The 17,026-nt window shown below is 36.4% G+C and overlaps 1 protein-coding gene across 2 annotated transcripts in view; it reads left to right on the top strand.

Moving 5' to 3' along the window:
• The window catches only part of iars1 (isoleucyl-tRNA synthetase 1), a 69,132-nt gene that overhangs the window by 37,165 nt on the left and 14,941 nt on the right, over window positions 1-17,026 (top strand). For both annotated transcript variants that reach the window (XM_051912412.1, XM_051912413.1), the window contains exons 17-25: window positions 904-990; window positions 1,133-1,216; window positions 1,709-1,853; window positions 4,665-4,785; window positions 4,875-4,966; window positions 6,949-7,026; window positions 8,919-9,040; window positions 11,154-11,256; window positions 11,355-11,438. In XM_051912412.1, coding sequence (XP_051768372.1) covers window positions 904-990; window positions 1,133-1,216; window positions 1,709-1,853; window positions 4,665-4,785; window positions 4,875-4,966; window positions 6,949-7,026; window positions 8,919-9,040; window positions 11,154-11,256; window positions 11,355-11,438 — 916 coding nt within the window. The remainder of the gene's footprint in view (window positions 1-903; window positions 991-1,132; window positions 1,217-1,708; window positions 1,854-4,664; window positions 4,786-4,874; window positions 4,967-6,948; window positions 7,027-8,918; window positions 9,041-11,153; window positions 11,257-11,354; window positions 11,439-17,026) is intronic.

The raw sequence follows: 17,026 nt of genomic DNA on the forward strand, positions 1-17,026 counted from the left end.
CAAAGAGCACATGTAGGGCCCTATGAAATCTGTTTTATGTTTTCCCAAATTCCGTTTTATTTTTTCCAAATTTCGTTTTTTTTCCGTTTAAATTTTTCTGGATTCGGTTTTATATGTATATATATATTTTTTGGACTTTTAATGGTTAAATTAAATTTTAGTAATCATGTCTAATTAATTTGAAATCATGAAACATACAATTTAACAACAATTTATTAAAAGTTTAATAAAAAAATACATTTTTGGGCCCTCTGAAAAATGTTTGATTTTTTTTTTTTTTAATTCTATTTTTTGTTTTATTATCATGTTAGTCATGAGATACTCCTGTCACGGCTTTCAACAATTGCATTTACTGGCACAGCCTTTGACTGGTTTTCCTCCTGTTTGACAGGGAGCCAACAATTTGTTATATACCAGAAGCACAAATCCATCAGTTCTGGTGTTCCTCAGGGTTCTGTCTTGGGCCCTCTTCTTTTCACTATTTGAATGTTACTAATTGGACCGATTATTAAATGCTATGGGTTTAACTTCCATTGTTATGCTGATGACATTCAGATTTATTTTAGCCCACCTCAGTGTTTCCTCCGGCTACATTAACAACTTGCGTCAAGGAACTCAAGCTTTGGCTTGAGGCAAATTACCTTAAATTTAACTTGGGTAATACTGATCGGCCCTAAATCTTTTGTATCTAAATTATCCTGTCAACTGATAGATTTGGATGGTTACTTGATAATGCCCTCTGCAGCATTTAGAAATCTTGGTGTTCTCATTGATTCCTCTCTTTAATGATCACATTGGTAAAGTGGTAAAGACAGCACTAGTTGAACATCTCTCCCAGTTCCATAATCGGAGTACATGAAGTGTTCAGGCAGTAAATTCAGCACATGTTTTCCTCTGCTGCAGGTTCTACACGTTACTCGTGCTCTCAACTGCTCTGTTTGGTAAACCGCCGTTCAAGAACGTGATCGTCAACGGCCTGGTTCTGGCGAGGTAACTCACACACAGCCTGCGGGCTTCTGCTCGGGCCTGTCAGGCTCCGTCCTCAGGCAGAAATACAGTACTAGTTCAGCACGCGTGTTAATGACCCACTGACCTGGAAACATGTCTTTGTGCATGTGTGTTCTGTGTGCAGCGATGGACAGAAAATGAGCAAGCGTAAGAAGAATTACCCCGACCCCAGCCTGATTGTGCAGAACTACGGCGCCGACGCGCTCCGGTGAGCGAAACACACTGATGATGATGAGTGACCTCCAAAATGATCATGATTTTAGTTTTGCTGCCTTCACAGTATCTACTAATATTAATCTGTGAACCATTTTAAACTCCCCCTGAAGCACAGTTGAGACATGAGCATATGGGTAATAAATAAAAACATATTTATATCCATCCATATGGAGCAGTGCACACTAAACACTGACACGTATGATGTGAACATGCCTTTTAAATCTCTTGATTTTTGATTCTGTTTATTGTGTGTTAGGGATGTGTGATATATTGAATATTTACAGTATATTCTATATTATTTTGATGTTAATGTAGATCAACATTGTTGAATTAATTTGGCCGTTCAGTCCATCATGTGTTTAATGTGGTCAGAGCACTCAATGTAACATCTCTGAAAGTTCACGAGTGTAGATGCTCTTCAATCAGAGGAAAGATCTTCCTCGTGTTCCTTCAGTTCTGATTTCATCCGCTTCTGTCCCTCCAGACTGTATCTGATCAACTCCCCCGTGGTCCGTGCCGAGAACCTGCGCTTCAAAGAAGAGGGAGTGAGAGACGTGCTCAAAGACGTCTTCCTGCCCTGGTACAATGCCTACCGCTTCCTGGTGCAGAACGTCCAGAGACTGCAGAAGGTACGTGATCTGAGCTCAGATGCTCTTTGATGAGGCTCTTCAACTCGAAGGCTTTGCTCCGTCAGCGCAACACTTTTACTTTAGTTTAGTTTTTTGTGCCAGGAACAGTGGGGGGAAAAAACACAAGCAAATCTGACGTTTACAATCCTGATCCAAACCACATCCATATACAGTTTCCATTCTAAAGTTTGGTGTCAGTATGTTTTTATTTATTTATTTTGGAATGAAATTAAAGGGTTAATTCACACAAAAATGAAAATTACCCTATAATTTACTCACTCTCATTAATAATAATAATAAGTTTTATTTATATAGCGCCTTTCCAGTGCTCAAGGATGCTTTACATTACAGTTGCACTTGGAAAGAATAACACTAAAGCAATAAACGGAAATGACAGTCAATAGCAAAGTGAAAAATTAGAATAAAGCACAATGAAAAACAGGACACAAAATGCAAAGAAAACATACAAAAAACAACATAGATGTAGGGAATAACTTACAACTGATAACATTCAGAGAACAGATGGGTTTTGAGTAGTGATTTAAATTCAGAGATATCATTGACACAGCGAGTGATTGAGGGGGAGAATTTCATAATTTTGGTGCAGCAACGCTGAATGATCTACCCCCCATTGAAGCGAGGCGATACTTAGGGATACTGAGAAGGCCTGAAATGAAAAAGATAGATCGAAAATAATGTGTTTTTAACATTATTGGATGATTTAATGATACTCACAGGAAAAATCATTAGGAGTGTTGCTAGTGAGTGACAGGGTTCCAACAATAATGATCTCAGTTTTGTCCATGTTTAATTTAAAAAATTAGAGGTTAGCCGTTCTTTTATTTCATGTACACAAGCAGAGATTCTGGTGGGTTGAGTGGGTAGAGCTGGTCTACAGATAAGAGTATATTTGAATGTCATCAGCATATAAATGTTAATTAAAACCATGTCGATACAAGATTTGATGCAGTGGTAATATGTAAATAATAAATAGGAGTGGGCTGAGAACAGATCCCTGGGGGACACCTTGCTTCAAATGGGCAGTACGGGATCGAAAGTCCTGCATGTAGAGGTAAATGTAGAACTGTCTGTTGGAGAGATAAGAAGAAAACCAAGAAAGAGCAGCACCATAAATACCCACATCTGAAAGGAGAAAATAAGTAGATCATGGGAAACAGTATCAAAGTTGGAGCTAAGGTCAAATAGCAAAAGTATAGAGATTGAACCAGAGTCAGCAGAGAGCAGTAAATCATTCAGTACCTTATGTGAAGTGCAGTTTCAGTGCTACGCAAGCCATCCTAGGTGTATATGACTATTTTCTTTATATTAAAAAATAATCTGGCTTATCCAAGCTTTATAATAGTAGTGAATTTTGAAACGCAAAGAGATTTTGAATCCCAAATAATTCATCCATCCATCAAAAAAGTAATCCATACGACTCCAGAGGTTAATAAAGGCCTTCTGAAGCGAAGTGATGGGGATTTTTGTAAGAAAAATATCCATATTTAAAACTTTATAAACTATAATCACTGGCTTCTGGCAACGGCCGTACGCAAGTTGAGTTCTGGCGGAAGAGTGACCTCTGACCCGACGCATGTAGGAGCTTAGACACCTCTCACAGTTCAAACAAATAGGGCTGTACACAAACTCAAGCTCCTCTTCTCTTATATCGAAATCCTCTGACATTTCTCTTTAAAATTCTCGTTTTAGACTTCTAATTCGTGACCGGAGTTTTGTTTTGCTCTATCCTCTGCGCTTCTGCGTTCGTCAATACGTCATGCATCGGGTCAAAGGTCACTCTTCCAACAGAACATACGGCTGTTGCTGGAAACCAGTGAATATCATTTTTTAAAGTTATAAATATGGATATTTTTCTTACAAAAATGCATCGCTTCAGAAGGCCTTTTATGATGGATGGATGCACTTTTTTGGGCTTCAAAATCTCGGGTATCATTTGCTACCATTATAAAGCTTGGACGACCCAGGATATTTTTAACTATAACTCTGATTGTGTTAGTCTGAAACAAGATAGTCTTATACACCTAGGATGGCTTGAGGGTAAGAGAGTAAATCATGGCATAATTTATATTTTTGGGTGAGCTATCCCTTTAAATCTTTAGTTTTTTCAAGGATGCATTAAATTGATCAAAAGTGACAGTAAAGACATTTATAATGTTACAAAAGATTCTATTACAAATAAATGCTGCTCTTTTGAGCTGAAAAAAAGTTTCACAGTTTCCACAGTAATATGAGACTGTTTTCAACATTGAGGAAATCACTGAAAACTGGAGTAATGATGCTGTAAATTCAGCTTTGATTGTAATAATATTTCAGATTTTATGTTTTTTTTGACCAAATACATGCAGCCTTGGTGAGCAAAAAATAATACATGTGAAGGGGTTGTAAGATTCATATTTTGAAAGGCTTACATTTTAAAATTATCCTAACAAATCAGAAGAACTTCAAGTGAAGGCGTTCATCTGTCAAAAAGTTTGGGATACCTGATGTATTAGATGCTTGAATTCAGCATGGACGTGTCATATTTGAATTGAATGAAAGCTCAAATGAGATTTGACAACTAGAAATGAAGAGAAGATCTTTAGTTAATGAAAACAAAAAAGTTTAAATAAACTGCTAACCATTTTTGAAGTATCTGGCTGGGCCATGATTGTTTACCAAACTTCCCCTTGAGAGTCAGTAGAGTGGAGGTCTCTTAGTTCTCAGTGTTTGACAGGTGCAGGAACAGGTTAGGAAGCACACATATACCCTGCATGAGCTCACTCACGCCTGTCTGCTAACTGTACTCATTAGGAAGAGGCCATTGAGTTCCTGTATAATGAGAGGACAGCCAGCGTGAGCGAGAACATCATGGACAAATGGATCCAGTCTTTCACCCAGTCACTCATTCAGTTCTTCAGAGATGAGATGGGAGGTAAGCGTGTGATGGACTTCTAACTCCTGCACATGAAGTGATTTGTCAACAAAGGACTGTCTGAAATAGACGTGTGCTTGTGTTTCCAGCCTACAGACTCTATACGGTGGTTCCCAAACTTGTCAAGTTCGTGGATATGCTCACCAACTGGTATGTGCGGACGAACCGCAGGCGACTGAAGGTAGGCGAGATATGACTCGTACACAGTCAAGTGAATCTCACAAAACCTGTCAAAAATATTCCAGTCATCTTTCATATTTATCAATGTCATCCTTGGGCTAAAAGTTACCTGCATGAAAACCATTATAATGGCTATAGAGCAAAGATCATTAAAAATATTTATTTATCATCCCTGAATGTCATTAAGTGGACCATTTACAAAAAAGAAAGAAGGAAAGACAGAGAGAAAAGAAGGAAGAAGAAAAGAAAAAAGGATCGAAGGAATGAAAGAAGGAAGGAAAGGTGCTGTGAGCTACATTTTATGAAAACATATAAACTAAGGCATTAGTAAACCATTTTATTTATTTTATTTGTTTATTTGTACACTTTTGAGTGATGTTAGGCAAATTGGCTTTAAACTTTCACATACAAAATAATTAAATTCCCAAAAGAGTCAGAATTTTGTAGAGAAACTTTACTCTTCATAACCTCCAATAAACGTTGCCTGTAAGTGCTGACTTTAGGCCGTTCACACCTGGTATTAAGATGCATTTTGGTCGAATGGATCACAAGTGGACGACGCTAAATACAGGTGTAAACGGGTGTTAAACATTTTGAGCTTGTCCACTTTCGACCACTTCCAGAGATAGTCGAAAACGACCGGATTGCTTACACTCTGCCTGCTGACCTAATGCGTAAACATTATGGGAAGCGCTCTAGCCAGACGGGATTTAAACTTTGTCGGCTGAAGACCCAAGTTTGGTTTAAAGATGAAAATGTACCAAGCACAATGTTCTCTCACCATTCCTGATTTCTAACACACACTCACAGCGTTCGGCTGGTCTCGCGGCTGTCAGAGCAGAAACAAAAGCTGTTGATTGCTGTATGTTTTTCCGTCGTCTCCGGTCGCATTCATTTGTAAATAAGATCTGAAAAAGCCCATACATTTAACCACTCATTGACCCTCCCCTCGAAGAAATCAGGACAGAAGTGGTTGAACTTGGACAAAAGAGACGGATTAAAACAGCAGGTGTAAACGGGAGTGAGTCTCCCTCGTCTTCTTGTAATCCAGTTGACCAAAACGCATCTTAATACCAGGTGGAAACAGGGCCTTAGTTTCCATGTTGTCACCTGCTTTCTTCAAATCTCACCAATGATTTTGAGTATAAACTAATATAGATGTAATACCCCCCCCCACACACACACAAAATGAATATAAAGAAAATATAGAATATATAAGAAAATGATTTTTTTGAGATTTTCTCAAATATTCCAATATGTACTGATTTGTTGAGAACATTGTTAGATCTCGTCATTATGAATTTGAATAAATAAGAATTTGTGGTAACACTTCAGTATAGGGAACACATAATCACTATTAACTACAACTTTTGCCTCAATTAACTCCTAATTTACTGCTTATTAATAGTAAGGTAGTAGTTGTTAAGTTTAGGTATTGTGTAGGATTAAGGGATGTAGAGTATGGTCATGCAGAATAAGGCATTAATATGTGCTTTATAAGCACCTAATAAACAGCCAATATACTAGTAAAATGCAAGCTAATAAGCAACTAGTTAATAGTGAGAATTGAACCCTAAAATAAAGTGTTGGCGAATATGTTATACTCCCTTGTCTTGAGGAGAATTGCTTATTTTAAAAATGAGGTGTGCCCCAGGTGTTTGTCATAAGCCCGTTTGCATTCTCTAATATTGAGGAAACTGCACCTCACTGATGCACTAAACCTGCATAATCAGCATCAAATCTGGGCTTTATTTGTCTTTCAGTGCATATTCAGCTCTCACTCCTATAGAGTGTCTCTGTACATTCTGTTGTTAATAAGACAGTAAACACAGAGCTGGACCTGCAGGCTCAAACATGATGTCGTGTTGTGACACTGCGGTGTAGAGGCAGGGTGTTGCGTGTTATGTGGTTTAAGAGCGGAGGAGTCAGCAGTGCTTGCAGCTGTTATCCTCTCTCTCTCTCTTTCTCTCTCTGTGTGTTCAGGGTGAGAGTGGTACTGAAGACTGCATCCGTGCCCTGGAGACCCTCTTCAGCGTGCTCTTCTCCATGTGCAGACTGATGGTGAGTCACGCCAGCGCTCGCAGCTCCTGCGCGTCTCTCTGAAATGAAGTGCTCAGAACGCACACTCAAATGTACTCGTTTCAAAGGAAAAGAAGGAATGTGGTCATTCTCAGTGGATCGTGATGAAATGATTGAATATAGAAGTGTAGCGATGCTTGAGGAAGAATTGTGTATTACTAAAACCAAAAAACAAAGGATTTTTTTTTTTTGCACACTGGAAAAAAATACTATTCAATTAACAATCCTTTCCTTGAAATGCAGAATTGTTGAAGATAATAGATTTTAAGCATCAATTTAACACATTTTTTGTGAAGTTTATGCTTTACAAAAACAAACAAAGAAGAAAGAATATGAATGAATAACTAAAATAATAATAAACGGAATAGTTGACATTATAATTGTCATTATTTCAAAGGGTTAGTTCACCCAAAAATGAAAATTCTGTCATTAATTACTCGTTCCACACCCGTAAGACCTTCATTCATCTTCAGAACACAAATTAAGATATTTTTGATGAAATTCGATGGCTCAGTGAGGCCTCCATTGACATTTTCAGTGCCCAGAAAGCTACTAAAGACATATTTAAAACAGTTCATGTGACTACAGTGGTTCAACTTTAATGTTACGAAGAGACGAGAATACTTTTTGTGCGGCAAAAAAACAAAATAACAATATCTAGTGATGGGCGATTTCAAAACACTGCTTCATGAAGCTTTACGAATCTTTTGTTTCGAATCAGTGGTTCGGAGCGTGTATTAAACTGACAAACGTTTCGAAATTTCAGTGGCTCAAGTGACTTTGGCAGTGCTTTAACCACTGATTCAAAACAAAAGATTCGTAAAGCTTCATGAAGCAGTGTTTTGAAATCGCCCATCACTAGATATTCAAAGAATATCCTGGCCATTCTTTTTAATGTAATGACAGTGAATGAGGACTAGAGCTGTCAAGCTTCAACATTACTTAAAAAGTGCCGTTTAAAGTATCATATCAGTAGGTCATGTGACTTGTGTAGAGTGTCCGTCTTCTGTCGTCATATGACAGCTTTGTTTAAAGATCAAACATGTTTATTTGATCTCTGCTCTAGCTGCCCTACACGCATTTATGAAAGTAGCGATGGCCAGTTCTTCAACAGATCATTCTTTTGATCTTTTCACTGAATTTCTGATTCAGTTCGCAGGAGTCGTTCAGACTGGTTGAATGATTCGGCAGTCAACAACTCACTGGAGCACATGATCAGTGAATAACCACTTAAATTTAAGTCTGTTTCTCACGCAAAGCATCATATGACTTACGAAAACTTGGAATATGTATCTCTTATGGCTTTTTGAAGCTTTAGTCCTTGTAATTGAATGATTCATGATTCACAACTCCTTTTGTGTTCCACTGAAAGTCACATGGGTTTTCCAACAACATGACAGTGGTTTTCAAATAATAATTCAGTCATCATTTACTCATTTTTATTGGAAAATTAAACAAAATTACAGTCGAAGAAGATGATTTTTGCAGTGTAATAGTTGTAGAGCTGATCATCTTTTCATAACTGTGAAGGAAGGGCATCAATGGAGCTCATTTACAGCAGTAATTAATTACTGACCCAAAAGGTAATTTGATTTATAAGCAGGGTGTGAGGCAGTCAATGCTCCATTTTCCTCCTCAGTGATTCTGAGTAACAACTTAATGTTGAAGTGAATCTTCATAAAGCCTCACAGGAGCCTCATTGTACAGTTATTGCTGAAGCTGATGATGAGAGATGTTTAAGAGCGAAGGAAACCACAAAAAGCACCTGAGTGTTAACCTTGGCTTTGTGTGGTGATCATTGTGCTTTCATCTTCTGTCTTCAGTGTCATGTGGATTGTGTGTTCATTCACTAATGAAGTGTTTCTTCTGCTCAGGCTCCCTTCACACCGTTCATAACGGAGATGATGTATCAGAACCTGCGTCATTTGATCGACCCGGCGTCAGTGGAGGAGAAGGACGCGGGAAGTATTCACTACCTCATGCTGCCACATGTCAGGTACACGTTACAATCACCACAAATCATCTTCACATCAATCAGTGCTGCACATTTATGCAAACATATTATTGCTCTTTCCTGTCATAACATGTATAATATTAAACAATATTCATGGCCATTAGCAAACACCTTCTGTCATAAAAATAAAAATAATGATAGTATAGTTAAAAATATATAAATATATTATCATTGTTGTAATTGTTATTTATTAATAAATAAATATTAAAAAACAATAATTGAAAACTTAACTCATTAATTATAAGGTAAAATTATTATATTTTCTAATATTATATTTATTATTATAATTTAGTAATATAAATAAATAATTAAAAAAACAATAATTGTAAACTTGTGTTTTCAAAATAATGATAAAGTTAAACATATAAATATTATTGTTATTAAAAGATATAAATATTGTTATTGTTATTAATATATTTATTAATAATAATTTAAAAAAACAATAGAAAACTGAACTTATTAATTGTAATGTAAAAAGTAATGATAGTAAAATTAAAAATATATAAATAAATATTATAATAATATATTTATTTTTTATTATTAATATTAATCATAAATAATTTTAAATATAATAATTGAAAATTTAAATCTAATTGTAATATAAAAATGACAATACGATAAAAAAATCTATTAATAAATATAATAAAATATATAAATCTAATATTAAATAATATTAAAACATTATATTGTTGTTTATTAGTAATGAATCATTTAAAACAATTGAAAACAACTCAATTATAAGGTAAAAATAATTATGGTAGAGTTCAAATATATAAATATATTAATGTTGTTATTAGTATTATAATTTAGTAATATAAATAAATAATTAAAAAAATAATCGTAAACTTGTGTTTTCAAAACAATGATAGTAAAGTTAAATATTTAATAATAGTATTGCTATTAAAATATATAAATATTATTGTTATTATTATTATTATTATTACATAATTAAAAAAAAACAATTGAAAACTCATCAATTGTAATAGTAGAATTAAAAATATATAAATAAAATATTATAATAATATATTTTATTATTATTAACATTAATCATAAATCATTTAAAATATAATAATTGAAAATGTAACTAATTGTAATATAAAATAATAATACAATTTAAACATATATATCTAATATTAAAATAATGTTGTTATTATTGTTGTTTATTAATAATAAATAATTTAAAACACAGTTGAAAACTTAAAGTGCAGAATTTAAAAGTGAAATGAAATTCTTTACCTGACATGATGAGATTCGCTCTGATACCTGAAACCTGGAAGTGAGTTTGAGTCGAACACAAGCAGACTCTGAAATGACCGCTGGAGTTTATTTGTAAGCAGCTGGACTTCATGCCAGTGTTTCCATCAACAGCTGAATGGAAGGAAACCGCGTGTCTCGTGGCGTTAGGGAGCGTGAACAGATTGATATGCAGACGACTGCTGAAGCAGATTAAACTCATTAAAATGTGATTCCACATAAAGATGCCCTCATTTACATTTTGACAGGCTAGAACTGACACCTTCAGAGACTGTCTGATGAAAGAAAATTGTTTTTCCTTCCTTATTTAATGAACTTCATCAGATGTTCTGCAAAGTTTCAGTTTGAAACCCAGAAATAACTGCATCTGGTCAGATGTCGAGAGCGAATCTCGTGTTTTTAGCATGCGCTGGCTGTGATGAATGCGTCGCTCAGGGCAGAAAGGTCCTTACGTGTCCTTGCGTGTTTCTGAAATGATTTAGCGTGTCCTTTTAAGCTGTGCCTGTAAACACATTTACCAGAGCGCACTGCTTTGAGTGCCGCCCAGCAGTTAAACGCTCTGAAGGTCTTTTCTTCCTCAGTCCGTCTCTGCCGCTTTTCTAAATTCACCTAATGTCCCGTATTACTGTGGTCTGTGTGTATTAATAAGCACAGATGTGACCGTCCGTCCGAGACGTGGAGGCCGTCCAGAGGACACTGGGCTCATTAACTGATTAAACATCTCCCTTCTCTTCAATAGTTTGTACTGTTTTGGCAGATGAACTGCGTTTTCTGATGCACACTGTAACCAAGAAACAGTCGAGCTCTTCCACAGCTTGACGTGAGTTTGTGTGTTTGGCAGGGAGTCTCTGATTGACAAGCGCATTGAGAACGCCGTCTCTCAGATGCAGTCGGTCATCGAGCTGGGGCGTGTGATCAGAGACAGGAAGACCCTGCCCGTCAAGGTGAGAGCCGCTTCATTATGCTGGTTAACCCTCAGACGTGTGGTTGATCATGCTGGTGTCACTGCATGCGTCTGACGGGAGTGTGTGGATGTTTCCAGTATCCGCTGAAGGAGGTGGTGGTGATCCATCAGGACGCGGAGGCTCTCGCAGACATCCAGTCCCTGCAGAAGTACATCCTGGAGGTCAGTGTGTGTGTCGCACGTGTGTCACAATCACAGCATACGCTTCCTGTCGTTTTAACGGCTCACTCTTTCCCATTAAAATACAAAGAATAAGGACTGACCAGTGATTTGATATGTGACCAAAACCAGTCATATAAGGGTCAATTTTTTAAAATTGAGATTTATATATCATCTGAATGCTGAATAATTAAGCTTTCCATTGATGTATGGTTCGTTAGGATACCAATATTTGGCCGAGATACAACTATTTGGCCGAGATACAACTATTTGAATCAAAAATTAAAAAAATCAAAATATTGAGAAAGTTTAAAGTTGTCCAAATGAAGTCCTTAGCAATGTATATCCACTCACAAAAATATTTTTTCATATATATATATATATATATATATATATATATGGTAGGAAATTTACAAAATATTTGCATCGAACATGATTTTTACTTAATATCATAATGATTTTTGGCATAAAAGAAAAATTTATCATTTTGACCCATACGATGTATTGTTGGCTGTTGCTACAAATATACCCGTGTGACTTATGACTGGTTTTGTGGTCCAGGGTCACATATCTCTAATTACTTTTTGAGTACAGTAAGGATAAAATTAGTAGTAAGTTATTTACAGATACAGTCTAATTATTATTTGGGTCATTGACAAATATGGCTTTTAAAAGTGTAAAAAGAAACAAAACAAAAAACATAATGGAGATATAATTAATTTTGAAGTTTTATTAAGTGTTAGCAATGAGATTATGTGGTTTTTAAAATCAATTAACATTGCTTTTGTCATTTTTTACAAAATGGACAAAATTTGTCACCAAAAAAGTCATTCGGTTTAACCAAAATTTTGGTTTTACCGAATGACACTTTTGGTTACACCGAATGACGATATTTTCTAACAGTGCTAACAGGCTGATATCTAGCTAGCTAACAAAAGGACAATCAAACATTTTAAATTTAGTACAAGTTTCTAAAATATTACAACATTTTCCATGTTTTATAGCAGTTGTACCGAATGACCTGATGTTTCGGGACATGTGTATGATCAAGAGAAAACATGAATTTTTTCAAATAGTTAAGAGAGAGTTAGTTAATTTGTTTCATGACCATGTGGTCTTTGGCAGGTGTCTGAATGATGTCACCAAGATATTGACCACATGACTTGATCCAAAATGGTCCCTTTATATTGGTTACTCCGAATGACATCAATGAAGTTCATTTTTCCGGACATTCTTTCTCATAACAAAGCAACGACTTCTACACATAATTTTAATACCATTTTGCACTATATTGATATATGATGTTATAAAATCATGCCAGAATAAAAAATATATACATTTATTACATTTTAAGACATTTTAATCACAAATTAAATGTCTGTATTGACCTTTGGACGGTTAAACCGTGACCTTTTGACACTTCAAAATCTTTAAAATACCTTTATATGTAGCAAAATATAATTAAAACCTTTTTGATTCAATAAAAGAGATCTAGTTGTACTACCTTACATACTTTGGATGTCATATCTTTGTTTTTTATTATTATTATTATTAAGGCTTTTGGACAAAAAAAACGACCTGTTACATCATTGACCCATTTACAGTTATAGTCTGTCAGTAATTTATTCACAATACTAGTCATAATAGCATTACAGATATCATCAGACTATTTCTTTACTGGTAAAATTGTAATTAAAGAGACCTGCAGTGGTTATTCTTCGTCAGCACTGTGTTGGAGAGCTCTGTATTCTCAGGCAGCTCATTATGGTAATTTCACCTCATGCATATTTATCAAGGCTTTTCAAAAAAGGCAGGTTTGAGAGTGTGGCGGGCCAATTCAAAATGCATTCAGTGCAGAAGGAGAGCCAGCATTGTCTGCTTTCAGTAGAGGCTCGAATGCAGTTCCTCGAAGATAAGAGACTTTTCTTCTCACCTCACATGTTGAGTTTTAGTTGTATTTTCACCCGGCGCTGCGTGTTCAGCTCAGTCTCTCAGCAGGTCTTAAAAGTAAAATTCAAGTTCTAGAACTTAAAAGTGACCAAACTTAAATCAACCATAAATGTATTGTACATATAATCACTGTCAGATTACTAATATATTTATATGTAATTATTAATATGTACGTAATTATATAATTATAATAAATTTTCTGAAGAGTTTTGAAAATAAAAACATATATATATATATATAGGGCTGTCAATGTTAATTATGTGCAGTTAATTCAAATGAAATTGCATTATTAACATAATTTACGTCATGCAGTTAAATGGAAGGTCATCACACTGAGCATCAACAATGGCACAAGCACCTGTAACCCTGGTGAAAATATCTCTTCTAACCCTTTAACCTGATTTCTCTTCTCTGTTTGCGATCAGATGATTTTAAGCCTTCAGTCCATTGATGCAGTAAGCGAATTCATTCAAACAGTCAGTCCAAAACTGCACTAATGTAAAGAAAACCAGGCTTAGAGATGGCAGAGAGAACAGTGACTTGCGGCCAGTTTTCAGTGAATTACTCATTCCACTGTGTGTTTAGCTTTAAAACACGAGCTCTGTCGTATTCTGTGATTGTTTCTGAAGAGCGTGAGTCCTCACGCATCGCACTGTGTGAAATACATACAGACCAGAATGATAAATCCCACCGTTGTATGGCCAGATGATACGCAAACTACAGGATAAAGCAAACCAGTCTCTCGCTAGTAAAGTTTCGATGGATGCGATTTGTAATCAAGGTAAAGTCAATTAAGCACACGTGAGTCCGTTATACTGATGTGCAGCAGCACTCTCGACACATTGATCGCACATTATATTTATGCACAGACACATTTCAGTACATTCACGTTCTTTCCACACACATTCAGGATAATGTTTTTATCTGGCAGGTGTATGTTGCTTTGTTTAGTAATTCTGAATGGATCCATGTACTGTAGTAGGCATATAATACAGTCAGGTCAAGGCAGTTCATTTATTTATTTTTTTTAGCATCTTCCTGTGGTCCTGTTTGGCATCGCAACTTGACATGTCTAAAACAGAAACAAGCTCTTAAAAGCTCTTTGCTGTTGCATTATACACATACTTCACACTGAAATATATAAATTATATGGACTCTTTATATCATTTGGTTATTTGGTGTCTTTTGGGGTCTCCAAGTGTCCTTTTTTTGAAAGATACCTAAATTTACCTTGAAAATAGCTTGCAAAAAATAGTTTTGTGAGAATCCTCCTTCGATCTGATAGTTAGCTTTGCTGAAATATAAATATCATGAATATATCAATAAATATATCAATAACAAAATCAAGAAGTATTATGGAAATACGAAACTACACCACAAAGTTGTGCTAGTCTTCTCTATTGTGCCGTATATCGGAGTGAAACGGAACAAGAACAAATGTAGGGCGGGGCTTAATTTTGCCTGTGGGGAATTGATTGGATGGTTGTGGTTTGCTATTGGTGCATCTCATGATGTGAGTGACAGGTTGCCCCGCCCTCATCATCAGAGAAGAGATGCTGCAAGAGAGAGAGGAAGATATTCTGATTCAAGATTACCAGGAACATGAATTTAACACAATAATGATGTGCACCGATGAATCATTTAGAATAAACACTGCAATATTCCACTAAAAAAATAAGAATTGTGAATTTAATGATGACTTCAGTGTTTGATCAGCTCAGCAGGGCCCTCTGCTGGTGTGGTGCTCTAGGCAAATGTGTTAACCTAAGCGTGTACCAGTGGCTGCGTCACTGTGATCCTCCAGTGTGCATGAACACACGTCGTGCAGTGAGTGTGTGAGCAGACGCTCAACCTGTGTCCTTCATCTCCAGCCCCTGCCGCAATGATTTATGGGTGGGCTGGGCCTCCGAGCTAAAATTAGCCCCTCTGTCTCCGTGTCTGCCACGCTCGATTGTTAAACACCCCCGTGGAGAAAGCAATGGGCGGCACACGCCACACGCACACCATTGATCCCAGCGCTAGCTTCAGTATTCACCATGACCCACTCAGCTCACAAATATATTCATGAGAAAATAACCTGGATGAAAGATGATGAAACTGGACGTTTTTCCAGTTGCATTTCGCTTAGCGAGAGATAATCAGGTGTTTAAATGCATTCATATCCAGCAGCAACTGAGATGCGGTTTTAACCGTTCACTGACGTACAGAGACCGCTGATCGTCTTTATGACATAATGCTCTTAAACTGATGAATTTGTTGGTGACACAGAGAGTTGAAAGTGCTTCCTTTCGGCTCTGTGTGGTTCATTGGATGCCATGTTTTATTCAGATGATGCTTCTGTGACTCGTGTCCCAGATGAACATGTGAGCCGTCGCAGTGGAGGCACAAACTGAGCCGTCTGGCTTGTTTTTATTCTGCTCTCACAATGTGAGAAACACAACAAACGCTGCAGTCACCTGATTTAATGAACCATCTCCCACTGCAATACACCAAACACAAACCCTCACTCATGTCTCTCTCACAGGTGCTTTAAAACTTTATATTGTCACTGTCGGGCACAAAACTTGTCTCCATATTTCATCAGTTTTATTTAAGTCATATTTTCCTCATATTCTCCATTGTTCAGCTCCTCTCTTCCCAGTCTGTCAGTAACGCTCTGTTTAGTTCCTGTCTCTATGAAGCCCCTCCTTCTGAAAAGCACAATGTGCTCTGATTGGTCGGCTGGAGCGGTGTGTTGTGATTGGTGTTTGGGAAATGTCCCGCCCCTTACCATAACCGCCAGTTTCAACACACTACTAACTAACTCAACCAGGCCCCGCCCCTTTATTCTGCATATGAATTATTTAAATAAGGAAAATTGTGAAGAAAACTCAAGACTACAATGGAGGCGTTTCGAAACACTGACACTGATATAGAGAATATCTCCCTCAAACAGCAACATTACACACTAAAGTAAGATGAACATGGAAACAAGCAGAATAGATCCTCTTTAACCAATGAAAACTACTAAAAAGAGCATTTGACTGAACTTCATACCTTCACTGGCTCTTCAAACTGTCAGTCATATCTCATGACTCCGCCCTGTCTATCTTAATGAAGTGCCACCCGCATTTTGGACTGTCTCTGCTTGTTTGCAATGCAAGGGTAAATAAAGAACTGGTTCTTTGAATAAGTACATCATTTTCTTTAATTAAGAAACAGTATATGGGTCATTGACGAATAAGTATATATAATATATATATATATCTATAAAGGCTAATGTTTTGTTTTGAGGAGTGGAAAAGTGTCTTTAGTCTAGGTTTTGTTTTTCGAGTCATAGCCAGTACTGTCTTAAATAGGGTGACCACCTCGCTATTGATCTGTTGCAGGACAGTAGATGTGATTTTGCGGGACACGTGTGAGTCAGATAAATCTCCGGCGGGAAAGTGACGTCTATGCATACCCTCTATACTTCAACAACAGTGTATGACTAAAATCCACATTAGATCATGGTCGGAAGTTAATACAAACACTCGATGGTGGTTTAAATTGAGTTTTGAGTAAAAGCGTAATATTAATCTTTTAAACTGTGTTATGTAGCTTGATGCTAATTGTAGTTCTAATTGTAGCTTATTGGTAAGAATTATTTATTATTTATTAGG

The sequence above is a fragment of the Ctenopharyngodon idella genome, chromosome 11 (assembly GCF_019924925.1).
Source record: "Ctenopharyngodon idella isolate HZGC_01 chromosome 11, HZGC01, whole genome shotgun sequence".
Classification (NCBI taxonomy): Eukaryota; Metazoa; Chordata; class Actinopteri; order Cypriniformes; family Xenocyprididae; genus Ctenopharyngodon; species Ctenopharyngodon idella.